This window comes from Pezoporus flaviventris, unplaced genomic scaffold (genome assembly GCF_033815535.1).
Source record: "Pezoporus flaviventris isolate CSIRO_AGI_PZ_B2104156 unplaced genomic scaffold, CSIRO_AGI_Pfla_v1 ptg000023l, whole genome shotgun sequence".
In the NCBI taxonomy this organism is placed as follows: Eukaryota; Metazoa; Chordata; class Aves; order Psittaciformes; family Psittacidae; genus Pezoporus; species Pezoporus flaviventris.
This window is the reverse complement of record NW_026892571.1, coordinates 18,827,786-18,848,242: the sequence shown is the minus strand read 5'-3', so window position 1 is coordinate 18,848,242 and position 20,457 is coordinate 18,827,786. Positions and strand designations below refer to the sequence as shown.

Here is a 20,457-nt window from a genome sequence, read left to right as displayed (position 1 = left end):
GTTTGCGTTTTGTTGAGCTTCTTGCTGCAGGCATAGAGCGATGCACAAGGCTTATCATGGCCTGACTTTTATTTCCCTCTCGAGTTAAAGTCTGACAGCCAGCTTAGGCTCTTGTCTCGCAGTCTGTAAGTCCACATTGTCAGGGACAAAGAGAAGAACCAAAGCCAGGCAAAGGGCAGACACTTTTCCCATCCCCATCTTCCACTGTGTGCTGGGGATTAAGAAAAAAAGGGTCATTTACCAAGGAGCCTGTGCCTGTGACTGAATCGTGCTCTGAAATCCCATATCTCTGCTTCCCCGTGGAAGGATGGGAGTGCTTGAGGGGCTGCACCCCCGAGGTGTTGCTTTGTTTTGCAGAGAGGTGGCAATATCTGTTGAAATCCAAACTCCCCCGTTCTTAACCATTAGAAGCAGAAGTTGCCCTTCTGTGAGCTCTCTTCTGCACTTTGCAGCTGACCTGGTCTGCTTTGCTCTATAACGCAGGGCACAGACCTGTTATTGTCTCCTCGGATGTTTATTGCCTTGGTTTCCAAGCAAAGCTTCCTACAGGTGATGCGCTTCCTCTGGGGGAGGGAGGAGACAGAAGGAAGAATCATGTGCATGGGGGGAGACAGGAAGAGGAACAGCAGAGGAAAGGTGGAAAGCTGCAGTCACAGATGGCAAAGCAAGAGGGTTCCTTGTCCTGCCTGTGCGAGCAGCACCCCTGAATGGCCGAGCGAACAACCTCACACTGCTCATGGCAATAGCAAAGGGAAATGATCGAGCGCTTGGGGGGATGCAGTCTGTGGAGCTGTGCTCAGCGCTGGAGGTTTAACAAAACACAAGTCCAAAGGAGGGGAAGAAATGAGCGCTCAGACACGGGCTGGTGGGGTTTCCTTTGCTAATCTCTCCCAGCTGCACGCAGTTGGAGCTCATGCCCTCGTGTTTTCTTTCCTCTGTTGGGTCAGCTCTCCCCGCTCCCTGCTAAGATCAGTATTTCCCCTCTCTCCTCTTTGTTGGTGGCCGTCGGGGTTTGTGCTGTGCCAAGACACAAGCTCTTGCGGGCAGCACCAGGGTTTGTGCACAGGGGGTGGGCGCTTCTTGGCCTTGGTGGTCCCTCTCCCCGGTCTGATTTCCCAGCCCGGTGCACTTGGCTAACCTGGCTTCTTCTCCCTCCCAGAATGAAGAGAAGAGGAACCTCTCCCTGGGGGGCCATGTCGGCTTCGACAGTCTCCCGGACCAGCTGGTCAGCAAGTCCGTCACCCAGGGCTTCAGCTTCAACATCCTCTGCGTGGGTGAGCGCTGGCCCCTGCACACAGACACGGGCTGGGACCAGGGTTCATTCCTTGTGCCGTGCCGCAGCCTCGGCGCTGACTTCGAGCAAACCCAAGATGCCCAAGTCTTTAAAAATGGGGTTTAATTGCAGTGGAGTTGAGCTCTCTGGAGCTTGGTGCTTCTGAGCTGGGGCTTTCGCATGTGGCTGTTGGAGACCCATTGCCCAAAATCAGGGAGAATATGGGGGAAAGCTTAAACACATCAATTTTGTGCTTTGGTGAGGAAGAGGGGGAGGAAACGGCTGTGGGGCCATCCAGGTCTGCATTGAGCTCGGCTTCTGGTGCGGAAGCTGCAGGGTGGCAGGGAGGGCCAGTGGCTGAAACCAGAAGAGTCCCATCATCAGGGAGGTGGTGCTCATCTCCTCTGCAATAGGAAGGATTAAGAGAAACGGCAAGTGAAATGTTTGCACACTGGGGTGGCTGGCATGAGGCTTGTGCCTGGCTGGTGCTGTCCCAGGTGAGTCAAAGGGCTGGAAGTGTGACCCCCCCGTGCTTGGAAAGGGAGAGGGAGTGTTCCTGCTTTTATTGATTGTACAGTATTTGTCTGGAAGCTTGAGAGCGGTTGTGAGAAGAAATACCCTCATTATGTGCTTGGTTTTTACCTCCGGTATTGAGGTGAGCAGGCGATGCTGCTGGAGCACTAGGAACCAGTTCCTTCCAGAGATGAGACGAGCATTAGTTTTACTTTGGCTGGATCTTGCGTATGAATCTGCAGTATTGTAACCTGCTAGAACAGCAGAAATGCATCCAGAGACAGCAGCTCCCTGCCTGGCCCTCAATCTGCCCAAAGAGAATATGGCTCTGGAGAATGTGGCTTGTGTCAGTAGTGAGCTCTCCGCATGACTCCTTTCAGCTCAGTCTGGAGCACCAGGCTGCTTTATTGCCCTGCACAACTCTTGCCCGCAGCGGGTAGGATGCAGTGCGTGCCTCTGCCCTGTTCTGAGCACCACGAGGTGTTTATCCTGCACTGGAGAGCAGAATCCAGTGCTTGGAGAAGCAAAAAAGCCCCAACCCCTTGGCAGCAGGTACGGCACCTCCCTTGAGCAGACGCTTGCTCACCCTCCTGCTCTGCCATGTGCACCTTAGGGCTCCTCGCAGGTTCAGGGGGCAGTGGCTGCCTGTGCTGAAGGTGTAGCACAGGAGACCGCCTGGGAATGAGCAAGGAGGAGGTTATTGCATGGGATTTTGCCTCTTTGCACTCCCTTGGCCAATAGGGCTGCGTGTAGTGAATGAGGAGTTTAAATGGAGCCCCTTGTAGGCCACTCTGGAAGACATCAGTCTCATTTAGTTACCAGGAGCAGCCATTCAAAGCCTTTCTGCATCACGGATGACTTTGAGCCAAATATCCGGGGATAGAGCTTGGTTTGTGATGCATCCCAGGTGTCCTTCAGTGGCTGTTGGAACAGCGGGGCTGCGGATGGGAAACTTGTCCTGAGCATGCCCTTGCTGGTTCTCCAAGGAGCATTCTCTCCAGAGGAAAGCAGTGTTTTGCTGTGCTGTGTGATGCTCGCTGGGGAGATGGGGGCAGAGAGCTCTGTGTTAGCTTTGCATTAAGCATGGGAGGCCTTCAAGAATGCAGTGACTGGGGTGAGAATTACGTGTCCGTGCGCAGCAATTTGTAGTAACCGCTCACAGTGTAATTTACTGTGCTCTGTAATTAATGTCCTTTGAAGTACCTGTGGCAGGCTCATGCTGCAGGGAGCTGATGGTTTCTCCTTCCCAGGTGAGACCGGCATTGGGAAATCCACACTAATGAACACCCTCTTCAACACCACCTTCGAGACGGAGGAGGCCAGTCACTACGAGAGCGCGGTCCGCCTGCGGCCACGCACCTACGACCTGCAGGAGAGCAACGTGCACCTGAAGCTGACGATCGTGGATGCCGTCGGCTTCGGGGACCAGATAAATAAGGATGAAAGGCAGGTTCCGCGCCATCTGCTTGGCTTTCCCGGGCTTGCCTCTGGTGCTTAAGACGCAAAGTGCCTGCAGCCCTGCGTGCCCGTGTTTCTGTTCATGGAGCAGCTCCCTGCAGCGGCTCTGGTTCTGGGGACTGAGTGAATTGGGTGAGGAGCCAAAAAGAGGGGTCATAGGAGGTTTGTCCCGCAGAGAACGGTGTCCTCCAGGAGCGGGAGCGGTTGACAGGCTGCCCTCGGTGCAGGGTTGGGAATGATCTGTTCTGACAGTGACCAGTGTCGCTGGACCTGTCTCATTTAATTGCACAGACATCTTGTTCAAGCCCGAGGTGAAGGCATTCTGGGACTCCAAGGTCTCTCCTTGGTCACGCTGCATTGCTGCAGCCAGATGGCTCAGCCCTGAGACCTGGGCAGAGTTAGATCTGGGGAGGGAGTTGTGTTTCCATGCTCCAGTGTCCTTATTTTCCAGTGCAGCCTCAGGAGACTCCTTTGGATTACAGGGTCTGTGTGTAAATGCCACACTCCTCCTGTTGTGAGGCTACATCGTTTGAGTCTCGTGGTTGCTTTTACAGTGATGGAACCCCTGAAGCCTTTGCAGTGCCGGTGCCCCAGGCCTGGCTTGCTAATGGTCTGGTTTTAGTTACAGGCCGATAGTTGAGTACATTGATACGCAGTTTGAAAATTACTTACAAGAGGAGCTGAAGATCCGGCGCTCCCTCTTCAACTACCACGACACCAGGATCCACGTCTGCCTCTACTTCATCACCCCCACCGGCCACTCCCTCAAGTCCCTGGACCTGGTCACGATGAAGAAGCTCGATAGCAAGGTGAGGGGCTGGACACCATGGTCCATCTTCCTGGAAGGGTTCATTGCTTCTGTGTCAGTGCTGGACCCCTTCCTGCCTGGTAGCTGGGGCATTTATAGGACTCTGATCAAACTTCATCTGTCCTGGTGGTTGCTGAGGTCTTGTGCTTGCTTTCTCACTGCCTTGCCTGAAGAATATCAGGTGCAAAACCTGTTTCCCAGCCGTCTGGAGTGTCCCTCACTATAAGAATCTTACCCAGGTTAGCTCATCTTTACCAAAGCCATCAGCTGCAACTTCCTTACCTGCGCTTTACACGTGTGCAGGTAAGGGTGTGTTCTGAGGGCCAGGTGGTCCTCACAGGAGATCACAGTATCTCCTGAAGATGTTCAAGCATGGTGAGAGATCCTCAAGGTCATAGAATCTGAAAAGTGGGTCGTGAGAGGGTCTGCCTGTGCACAGGCTATTCTGCCTAAGGCAGCAGTGGGTTACTTAACTGGCTCCTTACTTAACTGTGGGTTACTTAACTGATGGGTTAACTTAACTTAACTTAACTTAACTTAACTTAACTTAACTGTGGGTTACTTAACTGATGCTTCTGCAGCTCAGAGGAGGTTTCTGACACACTTCTGGCTTCCAGGGAGCTGCAGGAGGCTTCGAAGGTCACAAGTGGCAGCAGCATCTCCTCTTTGCAAGCATTTCCTATCTTTCAGAGCAGTGCTTTAGCAGCAAGGTGGGGGCAGATGCTGATGAGCCTGCAGAGGGGACAGGCAAGGTGCTGGGACCCTGCAGTAACAGGGGGACCCTGGGTAGAGTCCCCCTTGCAGGGTCCCTGCTGTTTGCCCTCCCACTCAGGGCTGCTTTCCCTTGGCCCTGCTGCAGAGCAGGCACTGCCCTCCCATTGCAGTGGCTGTTGTAACCCTGGTAGCTGTTACACTGACTTCATCAGGCATCCAGAAACTTTCCCTCAATAAACCCTTGTCTCCTGGTGTGCTGCCAGCATTACACATCCCCAGAAATATGCTTGGAGGAAAGCTTTTGCACGATTCCCCTTGGTGCTGGTGGTCCCACAAAGCTCTTCCCTTCCCTTCCTTCTCCATTCCCTGCTTTTCACATCTCCCCGTGGTTGCCTTTCATGTGGTCCTTGGGTAGTACCAAAATAAATCCTTTGTACTTGTGCAGAGCTGAGGACTTTGTGCGCACGCAGGCTTTTTATATTTCTAAACTTCCACTTAAATTGTCCTCCCTGGAGTCCTTTAATCCCTTTGCTCTCATTTCCCTTCTTACCACAGTGTGAGAACATCTTGGGTTTGGTGGTGTGGTGGCTTTGCGCAAGGAGGCACATGGACGTGAATAAGCGACCCGAGACCATTGATGTTTCCTGGGTGTCAGGGATTTACGTTGTGTTTCTGCATCAGTGCCATCCCAGGCCATCAAGGTGCTCTCCAGGCGCTCCAGGATTTGTGCATGACAGCGCTGAGCCCCCTTCCCAGTGCACCTGAATGGCTGTGCATGGGGCGGAGTGCAGTGGGTGTCAGCAAGCCCCAGGCAGCTTTCTGCCCGCTCCACACCGGTAACAGGGAGGTGATGTGCTCTGCCTCGGGTCTGCAGCCCTGGCAGCACACCTGAACCTGGCTTTCCCCTTGGGAAGCTGTGGGTGGTTGGTGGAGAACGGGGCCCATGGGGACAAAAGGTGCATCAGGGGCTGGGCTTTGTGGTGTGCTCTGCTGACTCAGCTTCTGGGGCTAGTTCAGCAGGGGTTTTGAGGCTCGGTTCCACCTTCGCTCCAGCGCGCCATGGCACGGCACCAGGTGCTGGGCAGGCCTCTGAATGTGGGTGATGATTTCAATAACACATCTTGCCTTCAGTGTAAAGTTTACAAAGTCCCTTCTGAGTAAAGCTGGTTCGTAAACAGAACCTTCCATTGTGCTGTGGTGCATCATCTGTTTGGCTGAGCTCATGGCCAGCTGCTCTCAGGGTATTCAGTTACAGCCGGAGGGCTAGAAGCATCTTCAGAAGTGGTTCTGGGTCGATGGAATGGCTGCTGGGTGGGAAGCACGTAGGACCTGGCAGGGGTTGGCTTTCCATTGGGTTTAATGTGGAGAAAGAAGATAGATGAAGTTGCCTCTGTATCAGATGAGGAGGTGATGTACTGATGTGAAACAGCCCTGCCCTGGGAAGTGATGCCCAGCTGTGGGCATCCCGGGGCTCCCTGTTGTTGTCCTGGATGGGTTCCAGTGCTGTTTAGGAGCTGTAGATAATTGCCTGCCCTTCGTGACTTGAGAAGGAGGTGGGGTTTATGGGTGTGCATTGAGTTCACTGTCTTGTCTGAAGCACAGATTTCCTTGGGTCATAATTCCAGGCCAAGGGGAATGGCTTTAACCTCAGGGGAGACTGAGCTGAGCTCTTAGGCAGAAGCTCTTCCCTGTGAGGGTGCTGAGGCGCTGGCACAGGGTGCCCAGAGAAGCTGTGGCTGCCCTGCTCTTAGCAGGTCAGTGAGGCACCCAGCTGTGGTCATGGCCCTTTTTACGTGGGTAATGAGGACACTGACCTGCTGAGGAGCAATAGACCTTGTTCTGTGTGGGTTTGTGGCCCTTGGTAAAGAGGCCAGGTCAGTGGCTGCGAAAAAGAGGGATTTTATCCCCTTGGATGTATTTGCAATGAGCAAATTAAGACGATTTTCTTTTGGAGCGAGTAAATGCTCTTGCATTTAGTGGGTGCTAAACCAGAGGGAGGAGGGAGGAACACGAAGTATGGAAAAACCACTGAGCCACAAAGAGAGCTTGAGCTGGGAAAGCAAGGTTATTTATACGAATGGCACCCACTGGAGCCCAAATGGCTGCTCTGAGTCTGTGCTCTGTAGGACAAAAAGCCTTGGCTGTTGAGAACTCTGAGATGGCAAATCAGGCTTTCCCCTCGTTTGTCTCAGCCCGTGCGTGTCGCTGCTGTGAATTTGGCTGCTGTTCAGAGTTGTGCTGTTGTTTGTTTAAGCAGTGGTTTGCAGCGTGGCACTTGGCTTCTCCGGGCATCGCAGCAGAATCTAATAGAGGTTCCTGTGACAGATCCTGCCCTGGTGCAGCTCTCTCAAGCACGAGGCCACACAGCGAACCACATCCCTCCTGAAGCGTGGGGTGTGTGGCCCTTGTTTGCTCTTGACCTTGATGGGTGCCAAGCACGGTGGGGACCTCCCCACGCTGCAGCTTGTGGGTGGCTTTGAACCCTGGGCTGATGAAGCTCCATGGGGTGTTGTGCTGGTGAGTGCCATGTGAAACCAGCAGGACCCCCAACCTCCTGTGTGCTGCACCCTGCACCTCTCCCAGGGGGTCTGTGTCATCCACACAGCGCGCCCGAGTTGTGATCCGCGTGGAGTCCTCGGAAAGGTTCTGTAGCTGCTGTAAAAGCATCCGAGGAGCCTCTGCTCCTCCTGCTGAGGCATGGGAAGGGCTCCACCAGCTCACTGCAGCGTTGTCATCCTTATGCCTGTCTTCTAAACCAGCCTGTCAGCACAGCCAGAAGCGAGAGGTGATAACTGGAGATGTGACAGTTACGCAGCCTCTGCCTCCCTCGAAGCGTGTAACAACAAAACGCATAGGCACGAGCAGAGGCTTTGATCTGCTCCTCGTGTATTTATTGCAGGATGTTTGTCTTTGCTTTATCGGGAATCCGTAGCCAAATCAGGCCTGGAAAACTCTTCCCTCTAGTGTTCAGCTGGGTTCGTGCTGCAGCGCATGCAAAGCACAGCACCTCTGTGTGAAAGGCAAAGCAGCCACCGGGGTAAGACCCGGGTCACCCATGGGCACCATGGAGCTGCTCACGCCACTGCTGCTCACCTGGCTTGTTTCTCCTTCCTTCCTCCCGCTGCAGGTGAACATCATCCCCATCATTGCCAAAGCGGACACCATCTCCAAGAGCGAGCTGCACAAGTTCAAGATCAAGGTGATGAGCGAGCTGGTCAGCAATGGGGTGCAGATCTACCAGTTCCCCACGGACGATGAAGCGGTCGCTGAGATCAACTCGGTGATGAATGTGAGTGCTGGTTCCAGTCACACTGAGGGCACCAAAAGCTGTGACAGATTGAACTGCTGCACAAACCAGTATTTAAAAGGCAATTCCAGCGGGGTTGTCTGGGCACTGAATCTGTTTGACAGTTGAGCTGAGGATGCGAGAGGTGCCCAGGGCTGTTGTGTGCAGAGTTAATCACAGCGTGGCTCTGACTGAATCTGTGGGCTCTCTGGAGAAACGGCTCCAAAGTTTGTTTTATTGCCTATTTGAAGAATACTTTCATTAAAATTCATTCTCTCTGCCTTTGAGGCTGCCCCTCACATGAGGAGGGGGAAACTGGGAATGAAACTCTTACAGTTAAGATGTATGTTATTCCCCACTTAAGGCCAAGCAGAGAAAAAATCCGTTTTAAACTAAAGAAGAAAAATGATTTGACTCTATTTTGTTTTTTGGGGATTCAAAGATCAACTTCAGAACAAGTGCAAAACACCTTCAGGTTTCCCATCTCCCAGACCACAGTGTAGCTACTGCAGTCAGAGCAGCTGAGATGCCTCCATGTTGATTTGTTAACTAAAAAGCAGCTTTTTCATCAGAACGAGCATCTTCCTGCATGGCTGCTTCTGATTAAATGCTTTGTCTTTTATCCCTGCCCCCCTGTTTAAATTTACTTTAAATCTCAATAGCCAATTGATTTCTGGGTCAAGTAGATGGGTGTTTTCACCAGAATAGCTCTGGTTTTGCTGAATTCATAAGAAATTGGAGGCTACAACCATCTTTCTAAAGCGATCGCAAGCTGTGTGCGCTGGGGATTGAAAGGGGAGCCGGGGCTGCTTGGTCCTTGCCCCAGTGAAAATATTCTTGGCCACTTCTCTACCACTTCCACACTTGTGGATCCCTTTCTTCCTAAACATGAAGGGTTTTGTCAGCCTCATCCAACTGAAGCGCCGGCTCCGTGGCTCCTGCGGTGCTGAGGACAGTGCCCTGTTCCTTCGCTGTGCTCCGTGCGTTGCAGGCTTGGGGAGCAGCGAGCACATGTTGTATCCTGCTCACGTCCCTTCCAGTGCCCACACACAAACTGCTCTGCCAAGGCCTGTTTATGGATGTCTCTGCTTGTGCTTTCTGCAAGGCAGGGAGTGCCCCGCTCTTGGCGTGGGGAAAGAGCTGAGAGAACAACCTGACAAATGGATACAGGGACATCAGTGATGATCATGGTGTTCCTACAATATTTCCCCATCCAGTCCAGCCAGCAGTGCCAATAAGCTGTGCTGCAGCCTTATGCTACTCTCTGTTGCAGTATCCCATTTCACAATAGAGGCTGCTCTGGGTATTGGAGGTTAGATTCAGAGGAAGGACTTCTTGGAGCAGATCCTGGGGCAGGGGGATCCAGCGGTCAGGCTCATCTCTGGACTCACGCACTCAATCTCTCCTTGGCTCTGTTTCAGGCTCATCTGCCCTTTGCTGTGGTCGGCAGCACAGAGGAGGTGAAGGTTGGGAACAAGCTGGTGAGAGCTCGGCAGTACCCATGGGGAGTGGTGCAAGGTAAGGTGCTGCCTGCCAGGCACCCGCCGCAGACCTGCCTTGTGCATGCAGGGCACCCTCTCCATCCAGCTCTGCCCTCCTGCCAGCACACGTGTGTGGAGGTGCCCTGTGCTGAGCACTGCAGAAACATCCTGTGCAGCCTTCTGTGGGTTGGCCAACCTTCCCTTTGAATTCCCATTCCATTCCTACCAGCAGGCAGTAATGGTCGATGGGAATCCCTGCGTCCAAGGGGCTGTGTTGTGCTCTGTGCGGGACAACAGCTGGAAGTCCCTGGGAGGGCAGTGCCTGGAGTCAGTCTGTGCTTGTGCTCTGCTGTGTGTGCGGTTGGCTGAGTCCTCCCTTTGCCTCCATCAGTTGAGAATGAAAGTCACTGCGACTTCGTGAAGCTGCGGGAGATGCTGATCCGGGTCAACATGGAGGATCTCCGGGAGCAGACTCACACCCGCCACTACGAGCTCTACAGGAGGTGCAAGCTGGAGGAGATGGGCTTCAAGGACACAGATCCTGACAGCCAGCCCTTCAGGTGAGCGCCCTTCATGTCTACAGCATCCATACCGAGCAGTAGCTTGTTACTGACACTCCAAACAGGAAGGCTTGTAGGTAATATCCTCAATGCTGGGCTGGCAGGAGCTAGCACTGGGGTTGAACTTTGCAGCTGACTTAAGCATTCCCTCCCCTGTTTGTCTTGAGGCAATGCAGGCAGGCATGCATTTCCCCATCCCTAACTCACCGGTGGCCAGAGGGTCTGGATTTTGTTTGCTTTCTTCCCCAGCCTCCAAGAAACGTATGAGACCAAAAGGAAAGAGTTCTTGGGAGAGCTCCAGAGGAAAGAGGAAGAAATGAGACAAATGTTTGTTAACAAAGTCAAGGAGACGGAGGCAGAGCTGAAGGAGAAGGAGAGAGAGGTGGGTGTGCCAAAAACCCGGGAGAGGAGCCCAAAATGCAGCCAGCATAGGAGCTGGGGCTGGCCACCGTGAATCCTGGAGAGCATGCACAGCTCTGGAGCACAGCAGCCAAAGCACAAACACAGGCACACACGTCCCCCCACTCGGAGAAGGGGACACGGGGCAGTGTTTTCACAACAGCATCCCTGGTTGAAGTGCCTCAGAAACAGCAGCTCTCCCCATCCTGTGCTGGGTGTAGGAGACTCGGATGCTGCTTGGTGAGCATCTGTGTCGGATGGCTCACTGGGCAGCAGAGTAAAGGGGGGAGCTGGAATCCCCAGGTCAGTGTTGTGAGGCCATGGGCAGCCATCAGGACTGGGGAGGAGATAAATGAACCATCTTCAAAACTGGTGAGGAATAAAGAGCCCACAGGGTCCCCGGAGCAGGGAGCCTCAGTGCACATACCTGGGCTCACGCTCTCTCCTGCTTTGATGTATGTGATATATTCAGCTCGCAGCAGCCCCGAATTCATTGTGTGTTCACTGCTTTTGGTGAAGGCCAGCTCTGCTGGGGGCTGGCCCGGTGCAGGGGCACCGCTGGACCCCACCACCCAGCCGTGTCTGTGGGGTGGTGGGGATTCGTGTGGAGTGAAGCAGGGCAGGGGGTCACAGCCCCATGGCTGTGTGGGTGCGATGCTCAGAGGGTTTGTCTCCCCGCAGCTGCACGAGAAGTTTGAGCATTTAAAGAGGATACACCAGGAGGAGAAACGGAAGGTGGAGGAGAAGAGGAGGGAGCTGGAGGAGGAGATGAACGCCTTCAACCGGCGGAAAGTAGCGGTGGAAACCTTGCAGTCCCAATCCTTGCAGGCTACCTCACAGCAGCCGCTGAAGAAGGACAAAGACAAGAAAAAGTAAGTGACTGAGCTCAAGTCTTTCTCCTCTGCTGCCTGGAAGGTCAGCGGCTCCTGGGGTGCTTCAGTGTTGGTCAGTGCTTTAGGCAGCAAATGGAAAAGGGGATTTTGGAATCCTAATTCCTGCTCTTCTGACTCTGCTTCAAGAGACGGGGTCCTGGGGAAGTGGTGGCTGCAGGGGAGAGGGATTTGCACTTTGGGGCCATTCTCTGAAGGCCGAGAGTCGCGAGGGTTTGCCCTTACCTCTGTGGCAGGCAGCTCCTCCGCTCCTGGGGACCAGCACAAGCTGCATCTTCTCCCCAGCGTGGGATGATCTTGGCGCGGTTGTAACGTCTCTCAGATGTGGTCCCTGTCATCTGTAGGCTTGGGGCCCTCGGCAGTTGTTTTTAGGAGCAGAGTTGTAAAGGAAACAGCAGCTTAGTGAGAAAATGCATTGGGAATTCAGGAGGGCTCCATGTGAAGCAGGGCTCCAGGACACAGCTCTGCTCAAGAGAAAGATCTTTTCCCCTGCAGGCAGAATTCTTATCTCAGCTTGCTGCAAGTTAATGCACATTGCTGAAGCCAGCAGCAGTGTGGAGGAGGGCATGTAAATAATGCTCCTTCAGGCACCTGAAGGTGTAAAGAGAGCAGGAATGGGCAAACAGGTTTAAAGAGAAAAGGGGCATGTGTGATCCTGCTTGCATTCAAGCCAGTCTTCAAGGAACACTGGCCAGGGAGCAAAATGAGAAGCGCCATCACGCAAGCTGGGAATTCTGTTATTCCAGCATCTTTTGTTACTTCCTCTTGTGTGAAGGAGCTTGAGAGTCTGAGCTGCATCCTGTCAAACCCAGCACAGGCTGGTGGCAGTGCTCCTGAGCCTTCTAGTGATGGCAGCTGAAACAAGACCATCGAGAGTAGCAACACCCGAGGTGCTCTTGGCAGCACAACGTTCAGCTTCACGTGGCTGATGAGACCTTGTGCTCTGACACTTCTCTGCTGTGAGCTGCAGCACGAGAAGAGCTCATTCTGGGCACTGACACGCTGGTAGTTTGCCTCTTCCCATGGAAGATGAGTGTGTATTCTTTAACCTGTTTCCTTGGGAATGTGTTATGGTGTTAAAGACACAAACCCACTCTTTTCTGCAGCCCTCTCAGCATCCTCTGGGCATGGCCCACCTCACACATAGAACCCAAAACACTTTGTAAACTATGTTGCTGAAAACAGGGTTTAATCCGGCTGAACTCGCACACGAATTAGGGGTTGAACCCTGGGCCAGGCTGGGGCTGGGCCTGCTTTGAAAGAGGCAAGCACGCTGAGCTGCACACTGGTACCTTGGGAGAGTGATGCCGGTGCTGGGATGCTCTGGGGATGCTGTGCTGTGCACTGGCCAGGCTGGAACACTGCAGCTGCCCCTCCGCTCCATCTGCCTGTGAGGGAAATGGGTTTCCTGGGCTTTTGTGGCTTTATCCCACCTGAGATGCGAGTCTGGACCCCTTCTTCTGGTGGTGAATAGGAGCCAGCCATGGCCAGGAGCAGGGCCGGGAGAAGGCAGCTCGGGGGGTGTACAGAGAACCAAGGGGCACCCACAGCATGGTGGGACCCTGCTTGGTGCTGGGGCTCTCTTCCTCTCCAGAGCATGGCTGGAGGGGGTGCACCATCACCAGGAATAAAACCGGTAACTTAGGGAGATGTGGTTTTAATGGGATTTGGGTCATTTGGGTTTTTAGCTTTATTGGTTGGGTGGTTTTTGGCTTCATCTGGGAGGTATCTAAAGGAGCAGGGGGTCCTGTGGAGCCCGTGAGGCTTCACCCGGCCGAGCGCACGGTGTGGGCTGTGCTGTGGCTTTGTGCAGTGAGTTTCTGGCGCTGTATGGATGCGATGGAGCTGGAAAAGTATCCTGGGTTTATGGGCAAGGCGTTGGGAGCTTGCAGGAACTGGGAGTATATCGGGAGTTTGGAGAGGGGGTGGTTTTGTTTCTGTGTTCACTAGAGCTGGTCAAAGCTTTTATCATCTCCTGTTTCAACACAGTGCTTTTAGTGGCTTTAATCAGTGCGAAATGAAGATGAATTGCAGGTGTCAAGGGGAAATGCAAGTGTTTGTGCTGAGGTTCCCCCTTGTGCTTCCCTGTGCCAGGCAGGTTGCGCTCCAGTGTGGAATTTGCTGTCTCCCATTGGTCTTCAGGTGCCTGAGCAGCCTTTGCCCTTCCCTCCCCTTGTTTTGTTTTTAACATATTTCGCTGCATTTTGCTTTTTGTTTCGTTTTCATAACTTTAATTTATGCTTTTGTTTTTTTATGCTTTGTTTCTTTCAGTTAATCACACACAGACTTTCAGGCCAAGAGTGGACTTGGTGCTTTCATGTGTTAAGTTGCTTGAGTTTCCCACCCTGTGACCCTTCTCATAACATTGTGTGAGTGGACCAAAGTGAAAGAGAAAATGAGCATCTTCGGTGCTGGCGGTGTAAGGACTCCCTGTTATCCGTGCAGAGTGTGGCAGGAGGCTTTGAGGAAGTAACCACCTACCTTTTGTTAAACAAAGGCAACTAATCCCTAAAATCAGGTGTTTTGTTCTAAACCCAGGGGTCGAGCAGCCGTGTATGCAGCGACCGTAACTGTTTGTCTGAACTCATCTTACCACCAGCTAAATCATTGCTTTCTAGCTTTGTTTTTCCTCTGTAATTCACTTGGTGACTGCTCGAGGCTCATCGGCCTCCCCCTGTACGTGCACAAACGGGAGGAGTGCTGTGAAGGATGCTCGAACCTTTGTTTTTCTAACAAAGCCCTCCATTTGAGTCAGTTCAAACACAGCGCTCAGACCTTCTGCCCTGGGAACCCTGCTCAGAGTAACCCTCATTCCAGTACTTCTGTATTTTACTCCTGAATTACTCTAAACACTTTCTACATCATTTATAAGAAATATATATATATATATATGTAAGGAGAGTGGTTATAAAATCCATGGGACGTTTTGAGTTTACTGCTAAAGTAGAACATTTATAGAGAAAGATTCTTCATAAGAGTGTGTTGTATAATGTGCAGCTGCAGGATTTGTGCAGCAGTTGTCATTTACCAATGTACTTTACTGTGTGTCAAAGCTATTTAAGCAGTCATCTTTACTTTTACTCTTTAACCTTAAACTTACTATGTGCCTAATAAGGAAACTCCCCTAATCTTGAGCTATGCACCCTGTTTATATGGATAGGCGTTATTCCTCTTGGAAGGTGCTTCCCTTAACACTCCTCATGCCTGGAAATCACAGCCTGGTTTTCCTGGGCAGCTCAGCTCAGAGGGAAAGTTAGGATCAATGTTAATTTCTTCCACTCAAACCATTGTGTGATCAGGCAGGACAATAGCTGAACAGAGGCTTACTGGCTCTGTTGTCATGGAAAAACAGTTGGACCCAGTTCCATCCATCCAACAGGTAACGGGCTAAAAGAAAGCAAATCTTTTCCATTAAGCCCCACATAGTGTCTTTATGAGAGTGTATGAGAGCACTGGCTGGCTGTTAGTTGTGAGGGTGTGCGTTTTCATCTAGTTATCCATGTTACAGGGCTTTTCCAATGCTTTCTCCCTTAAAGGCTTGTCTTCAAGCTGTCAGCAGATTCCTTCTTTGAGGTACAGAGCAGCCTCGTGCCTCAGCTGTTACAGCCTGTGTGAGGGCAGCCCTTGCTGCATTCTAAGATGAGGTTCTCTAACTTGCATATCCCAGTAGAGCAGGGGCTGTTTCTTGTTCATTTTCCTTTCTCAGTACATGCTCAGGTGTTAAACTCTTTTCATACGGCCTTTCATTTGGATGTACTGCAAATCAGTGTTACTGGAGGCTGGAGAAAGATCCTCACACAGATCTCACGGGTACCCTCCGGAACAGGCTGCTTGTCAAAGAGGCAGAGTTGTGTGTGCTCCTTAGGAGTCTGCTGAAAGCTGAGCATTCATGTTCAAGGCTGTGCCTCCAGGTGGATGTCTTAAAGAGTCAAATATAGGAGGGGTCATGTCTTGTTCTCAAGGATGGACGAGGACCCCAACCTGTTGTTACATGCAAGGAGACAACTCCGGCTCACTCTGACCACGGTCCAACCACGGAGCGAATGATGGGCAGGACGTTGGTGTTTTGCTGGTGAGGGGAGCTCTGGTGCACTGATTGCACGAGGGAGCAGCACTGTTTGGTTTACTGTTAGTTTTACTTCTCAAGGCTGCTGCTGTGCAGGCCGGGATAAAAGCACATCCGATGATCCTGGCTGTGCAAAGAGCCTTTTCCAGTCGGTCGTTCTCTCCCGATCTCATGCTGCAGCCAGCAAGATCTATGCAAATGATTTTAACTGCCCTGGCTCATCAGAGATCGATCCTTTTGTCCTAGCGTTAGGAAATTAGGTTATGTAGAGCAATGATGAAAGAGGAAAACCCTTCAAGTCCATGGGCATTGTGGAGAAATTCCCAGCTTTTTCTGATGAAGACATTCAGAATGTATGTAACAATATTTTAATGACGATGATTATTATATTACATTGACTTTATGTTGTGACAGACATCCCTTTTCCTTTTAGTTACTTGTTCTTTAGAGCGCTTAACACCATAATCTCCCCAATGGGACTCAGTCATACTTTTTCCTCTAGTACTTGGTTTTCCCTTTAGTTGAGACAGTGTGGTATGTAGAGTAGTTCTGATCTTGTTTTTATTTAACAACTTACAAATACAAGGTGATGCTAATCTCGATCCAGTCCCAAGACTTACATCTTGTAGGCTAAAAGAAGTGAAAGAAAACCCCTTCAGAACTGACCGGAACTGTTCGGTTAAGCATCTTGCAGTTGGTTTATACATTTATCTGTAAAAGGTTGGTATTAATGGGAAAAAGCTATCCATTGTTTTTATCATTTAACCATTTACCATCATGTATGTTGTCTGCTTTCTAATTTAAAACGTGTTGTGTGGGGCTCTGAGCTCTGTAGGCTTCATGTCTGGCTATGGTGGATGCCCCAGGGTGGAGCTGGAGAGGTTGGCTCAGAGCCTTGGCGACCTGCAGCATCCCTGCCTTTTGCCATCCGAATGTGGGCGTTGTTGGTTGGTTTCGGGGTGGGTTTTTTTTTGACTTTCATTTCTTTCCCCTCACTTTGTACGTTGTTTTCTGTTATTAAATGTCACGTGCATTTTGAGTTCTTGTGGTGTCGTTTATTTAGTGGCGCATTTCCTGTGGGTCTCTGTTGAAAGGACAGCGTGGCGCGGTTGGAAGTGTCACCAGGCACAGGATGTCTTGTGACTCTTGGGAGCATTCCAAACTGAAATCAGCTAGCTCATTAACAATTAGTTAATCATGCAGCGTGCGGAAAGGCGCCTCATCTGGAACTGGGGGGAGATGTGATGCTATTCATTCAAATGCCATCCCTAATTGAGCAAAAGGAGCCTTCCAGCTCATTGGCACGACTCCTGTGGGATCCGGTGGCTGGGTAGATGGGAGATCTGGGTACCTTAGATGTACCAGCAGGTTGGCTGATGTGATGCTGCCCAAAGAGGTGGTTTAAGGGTGGGGTGAAAGGGGAGCGAGGTGGAGGGTGTCCCAGTGGTACTTCCAAAGCTGGATGCTTTTTCCACATAGTACACTTAGGTTAAAGCCAAAACTAAGCCCAGCTTTAGGCTGGGGCTCCTTTTCAGAGTGCTGCTGCTGAAGCTTTACCCTTAGGCCTGTCCCTGGAGTCTGTTCTGTGTTATCGCTACATATAAAGTTATTCTGGGGTAATTTAGGGTCTCTCTGGGTTTTATTTGTTACTGGACTGAGATCAATGCCGCAGTCAGACCAAGCCAACAAGTGGAGCTGGCTGATGCAGTGTTTGCTGAAGGGCTGCTGCTGATGGAGTGTTTCGTGCAGCCCCAGTTCCAAGCACAAAAGCAAGTCAGTGATCTTGGCTGGATCCTGGCTGGATCCTGGCTGCTTCCAAGATCATCTTAGGAATGTGCAGGTGGACTGTGCTGTTGCTGCAGGAATTGGTTGGTGTGAGAGACCTCTGCTGCCTGCTTTTAATACACAGCTTGCTTTAAAAGCATTGGGCAGTTCTGTGTGTCCTGTGTGCTGCCTGTTGGAATCCCACCTTTGCACCGGGCCAGGCTCTGGTACTGAGGTGACCAGAAGTGGTGGCTGGAGCTGGTGGGACATTGCCTGTAGCCATCACCGACCCAGTGAATCAGTTGGGGAATTAAGGTGGCAGAGATGAGTCATTTTAAAGCTGGGCCACCTGGTGATGCAGGATGATGGGCACTGGCAAGTGATCTTCCATAGGAGCAATGTTAAGGTTATTCATTAATATCCATGCAAAGCCCCTAGAGATGCTTACAACAGAGTGAGGAATGCAGAGGGTGTTAAACTCAGCAGCGAGGTAGGTCCTGACCATGTTTTGCAGCTCCAGAGCTGAAGCCCAGTGACTGAGGCCCCAGGACGGTGCTATCCCTTCAGGAGACAGCCCAAATCCCATCCTGGTCCTCTTGTCCTTGGCTGTTCTATAGGACAAGCACAAAGCCACTGGCCCAGGCTGTGTGTGCTGGCCAGGCTGGGACAGCTCTGTCCTTCTCCCACCCCATCACAGCCCACAGCTCCTCAGATGTCTGCTCCAGCAGCCATTCCTCATTCCAGCTTCCAGTCCATCCTCTGGTTACTGGCTCCAGACAAGGTCTTGGCAGCTATGAGAGCTCCTCTGGGTCATGATGGTTTAAATTCAGACGCCTGCACCCAGCCCCACACGTTAGATCCGTACCTTGACCCTTCATGCTGTCTTAATGTGAGTAACTGAAGCTCAAACACTGATTCTCTTCTTGTTCTTTCTGTAGCTTTTTTAGTCTGCCCAGTGCGTGCTCCATTGCATCGGGAAGATATGTTAATTAGAAGATTTATTAAGGCCAAAACATCTCATGCAGAAGAAATTAATTGGTGCTTTCACCTCTAAGCTTGCACTGTATTGCACTGAAGAGATTTTATAGCAAGGACTAAGATGCACCGTGCCTTCTGATTGGGAACAGTTTGCTCCATCAGGTTTCTTGATAAAGTTGAAATCTAAGATAACTTGCCCAAAGATAAACCTGCTAATGGAGCCTGCTGCATGGCTTGCACTAAACCCACAGCTCCGATCTCCGGGTGAGGGCACAGAGCACTTAACACTGACCCAGCTTCCATGGGGACGGGGGACAAAGCGGGATAGTGCGAGGGGAGCATTCGGCTTTGCTGCTGCTGCAGTGGGGGTTCTGTGTGTCCTCCCTCGCTCTGGTTTGGGGATGGACCTGGGGAACCTCCTAACATCCCTTCCCGCTGCATTCTCATGTTTCTTGGCAATAACTCTTCCGTGTAGCTTTTCTCCTTGGACTCACAGGTTTCTAACCAAACCAGCCTTTGTTGTAGGGCTGCAGAGCTGTGCCTCACACCTTAACCCTGCCCACCTCCCACCGCTGCTTCGGGATGGGTAACACCGGTGGGGTGCGGTGGGTGAGGAGGGAGCTGTTTCAAAGGACAGCTAAAGGTTTTGTGTTAACGGAGGCGGAAATGGTTTAAAGCTGGAGAGCGGGTGTTCCTGGCTGCGAGCTGTGTTTGTAACAGACTGACTTCCCCTTACACACATACCTGTTTAAAAAGCCCAACAGGTTAAACCGAAGCGTGACGTCTGTGCCCCAGTCTGACTCCACACAGAGCAGGGAGAGGCCCCAGTTCCTCTTTGTCTTAAACCAAACCTTGTAAATGAATCTCAGGAACGACCTGCTTGTACCAAAGTTGGGTTTAATAAAACCAAAACTGACTTATTTAACAAATACCTGTTAAAACCATGTTTTGTGCATCAGTTACAGTCCCTGCCACGGCAGAGTGCTGTGGCCGAATTCAGCACCCTCAAAGTTACTCCAGATTCCCTCTGTTGTAACCCCCTTGCCCTGTGTATCTGGGGTTGCAGTGTGATGTCCCCTGTGCAGCCCCACACATCTGGGGCCAGCAGCCTCTTTCCCCTTCTCCAGCTGCTCCGGCCTTGGACCAGCAGAAAACCAGTCCTTGGTAGGATGCTTGAGGGCAGCTTGCACCCTGTGTGGGACAGGGTGACAGAAGCAGGATGGGGTGACTGGAGCGGGCTGCACCAGGACCCCCACAGGGTTCCCCCCTGAGCAGGCTGTGCTGTCACCACCCAGGAGCGAGTTGGGATGGAGAGGATGGTGTCGAGGCACTGGCAGCCACAGGCACTGAGCTCTTGTCCCCTGGGTGCGTTGCACGTGGCAGTCACCGAAACCTCTGGATGCCCTTGACATAGACTAGAACTGGGAGATATATCTCAGCATCAAACAAGTACGTGGGGTGAAATAACCAAACTGGGCCCATGGGGATGTTCTGGAGACTCCCACCCCTTGCAGGCAGCAGGGACTGAACCCTGTGACGAGCACATTCACCCCACATCACTCATCCCTGCAGTGCGTGAGGAAGGCTGCAGTGGCAGCAGGACCAGGGGAGAAGCAGGCAGGGCCTGGCCGGACTGGGTCTGAGGAGCCGTGGGTTCTGAGCTGGAATTCCAAAGACGTTTTGTATTGTGTGGTAAACCTGACTGGCTCTGACAATCCCTGAGCAGCACGCGCTGGTTGGTGAGGGCCCGAGGTAACGGTGCTTGGGGCCAAGTAACTATTCCCACACCTTGTAGGCACTGGGACTGGGTCCTTAATGGCTTCACCAGGAAGGGGCACAGACTTCAGAGCCCTGCATTCCAGGGGAAGCCTGAAGGAAAAGGGGAGGTTTGATTCGCAGCCTTCTCGCTGCTGAATGAAAACCTTGCTTCCACCTGAGAACTGCTCTCAGAGCAGCACTGGGAGCTCCCGCTTCCTCGAAAGCAGCTCCTGTGGCTCTCCCATGGGGCAAGTGGGATTAGCTCTAATAAGAGGACAATGCAGTGAGCTGGATGAAAGGCTCAGCCTGTCACACTTCATCACAGCTGCTTCCAAAACAGTCTCAGGTTCCTTTGAGTCTCTCTGGTGCAGTTCTCAGCCTTCTGCCAACTTGGTCCCTGAGGTGCAGGATCGTGACCAAGTCCTTCCCCCAGCTCTCTGAATTTACGTGATGTTAAAACCAAGAGGCAGCACACACTGCTCAGGAAGGACATAAGAAATAGGGAGATA

At 51.9% G+C, this 20,457-nt stretch overlaps 1 protein-coding gene across 2 annotated transcripts in view; it reads left to right on the top strand.

The window, feature by feature from the left end:
- SEPTIN8 (septin 8) overlaps nt 1-19,119 on the top strand; it is a 33,068-nt gene extending 13,949 nt beyond the window's left edge. The window contains exons 2-10 of one of the 2 annotated variants that reach the window (XM_061457114.1): nt 1,160-1,274; nt 3,037-3,232; nt 3,867-4,053; nt 7,894-8,055; nt 9,474-9,570; nt 9,925-10,093; nt 10,343-10,475; nt 11,174-11,364; nt 18,151-19,119. In XM_061457114.1, the coding sequence (XP_061313098.1) occupies nt 1,160-1,274; nt 3,037-3,232; nt 3,867-4,053; nt 7,894-8,055; nt 9,474-9,570; nt 9,925-10,093; nt 10,343-10,475; nt 11,174-11,364; nt 18,151-18,205 (1,305 nt within the window). In that variant the 3' untranslated portion in view covers nt 18,206-19,119. Of the gene's footprint in view, nt 1-1,159; nt 1,275-3,036; nt 3,233-3,866; nt 4,054-7,893; nt 8,056-9,473; nt 9,571-9,924; nt 10,094-10,342; nt 10,476-11,173; nt 11,365-13,653; nt 15,929-18,150 lie in introns of those variants that run through there. The other variant, XM_061457115.1, reaches the window with a different exon arrangement.
- The last annotated feature ends 1,338 nt before the right edge of the window (nt 19,120-20,457 follow it).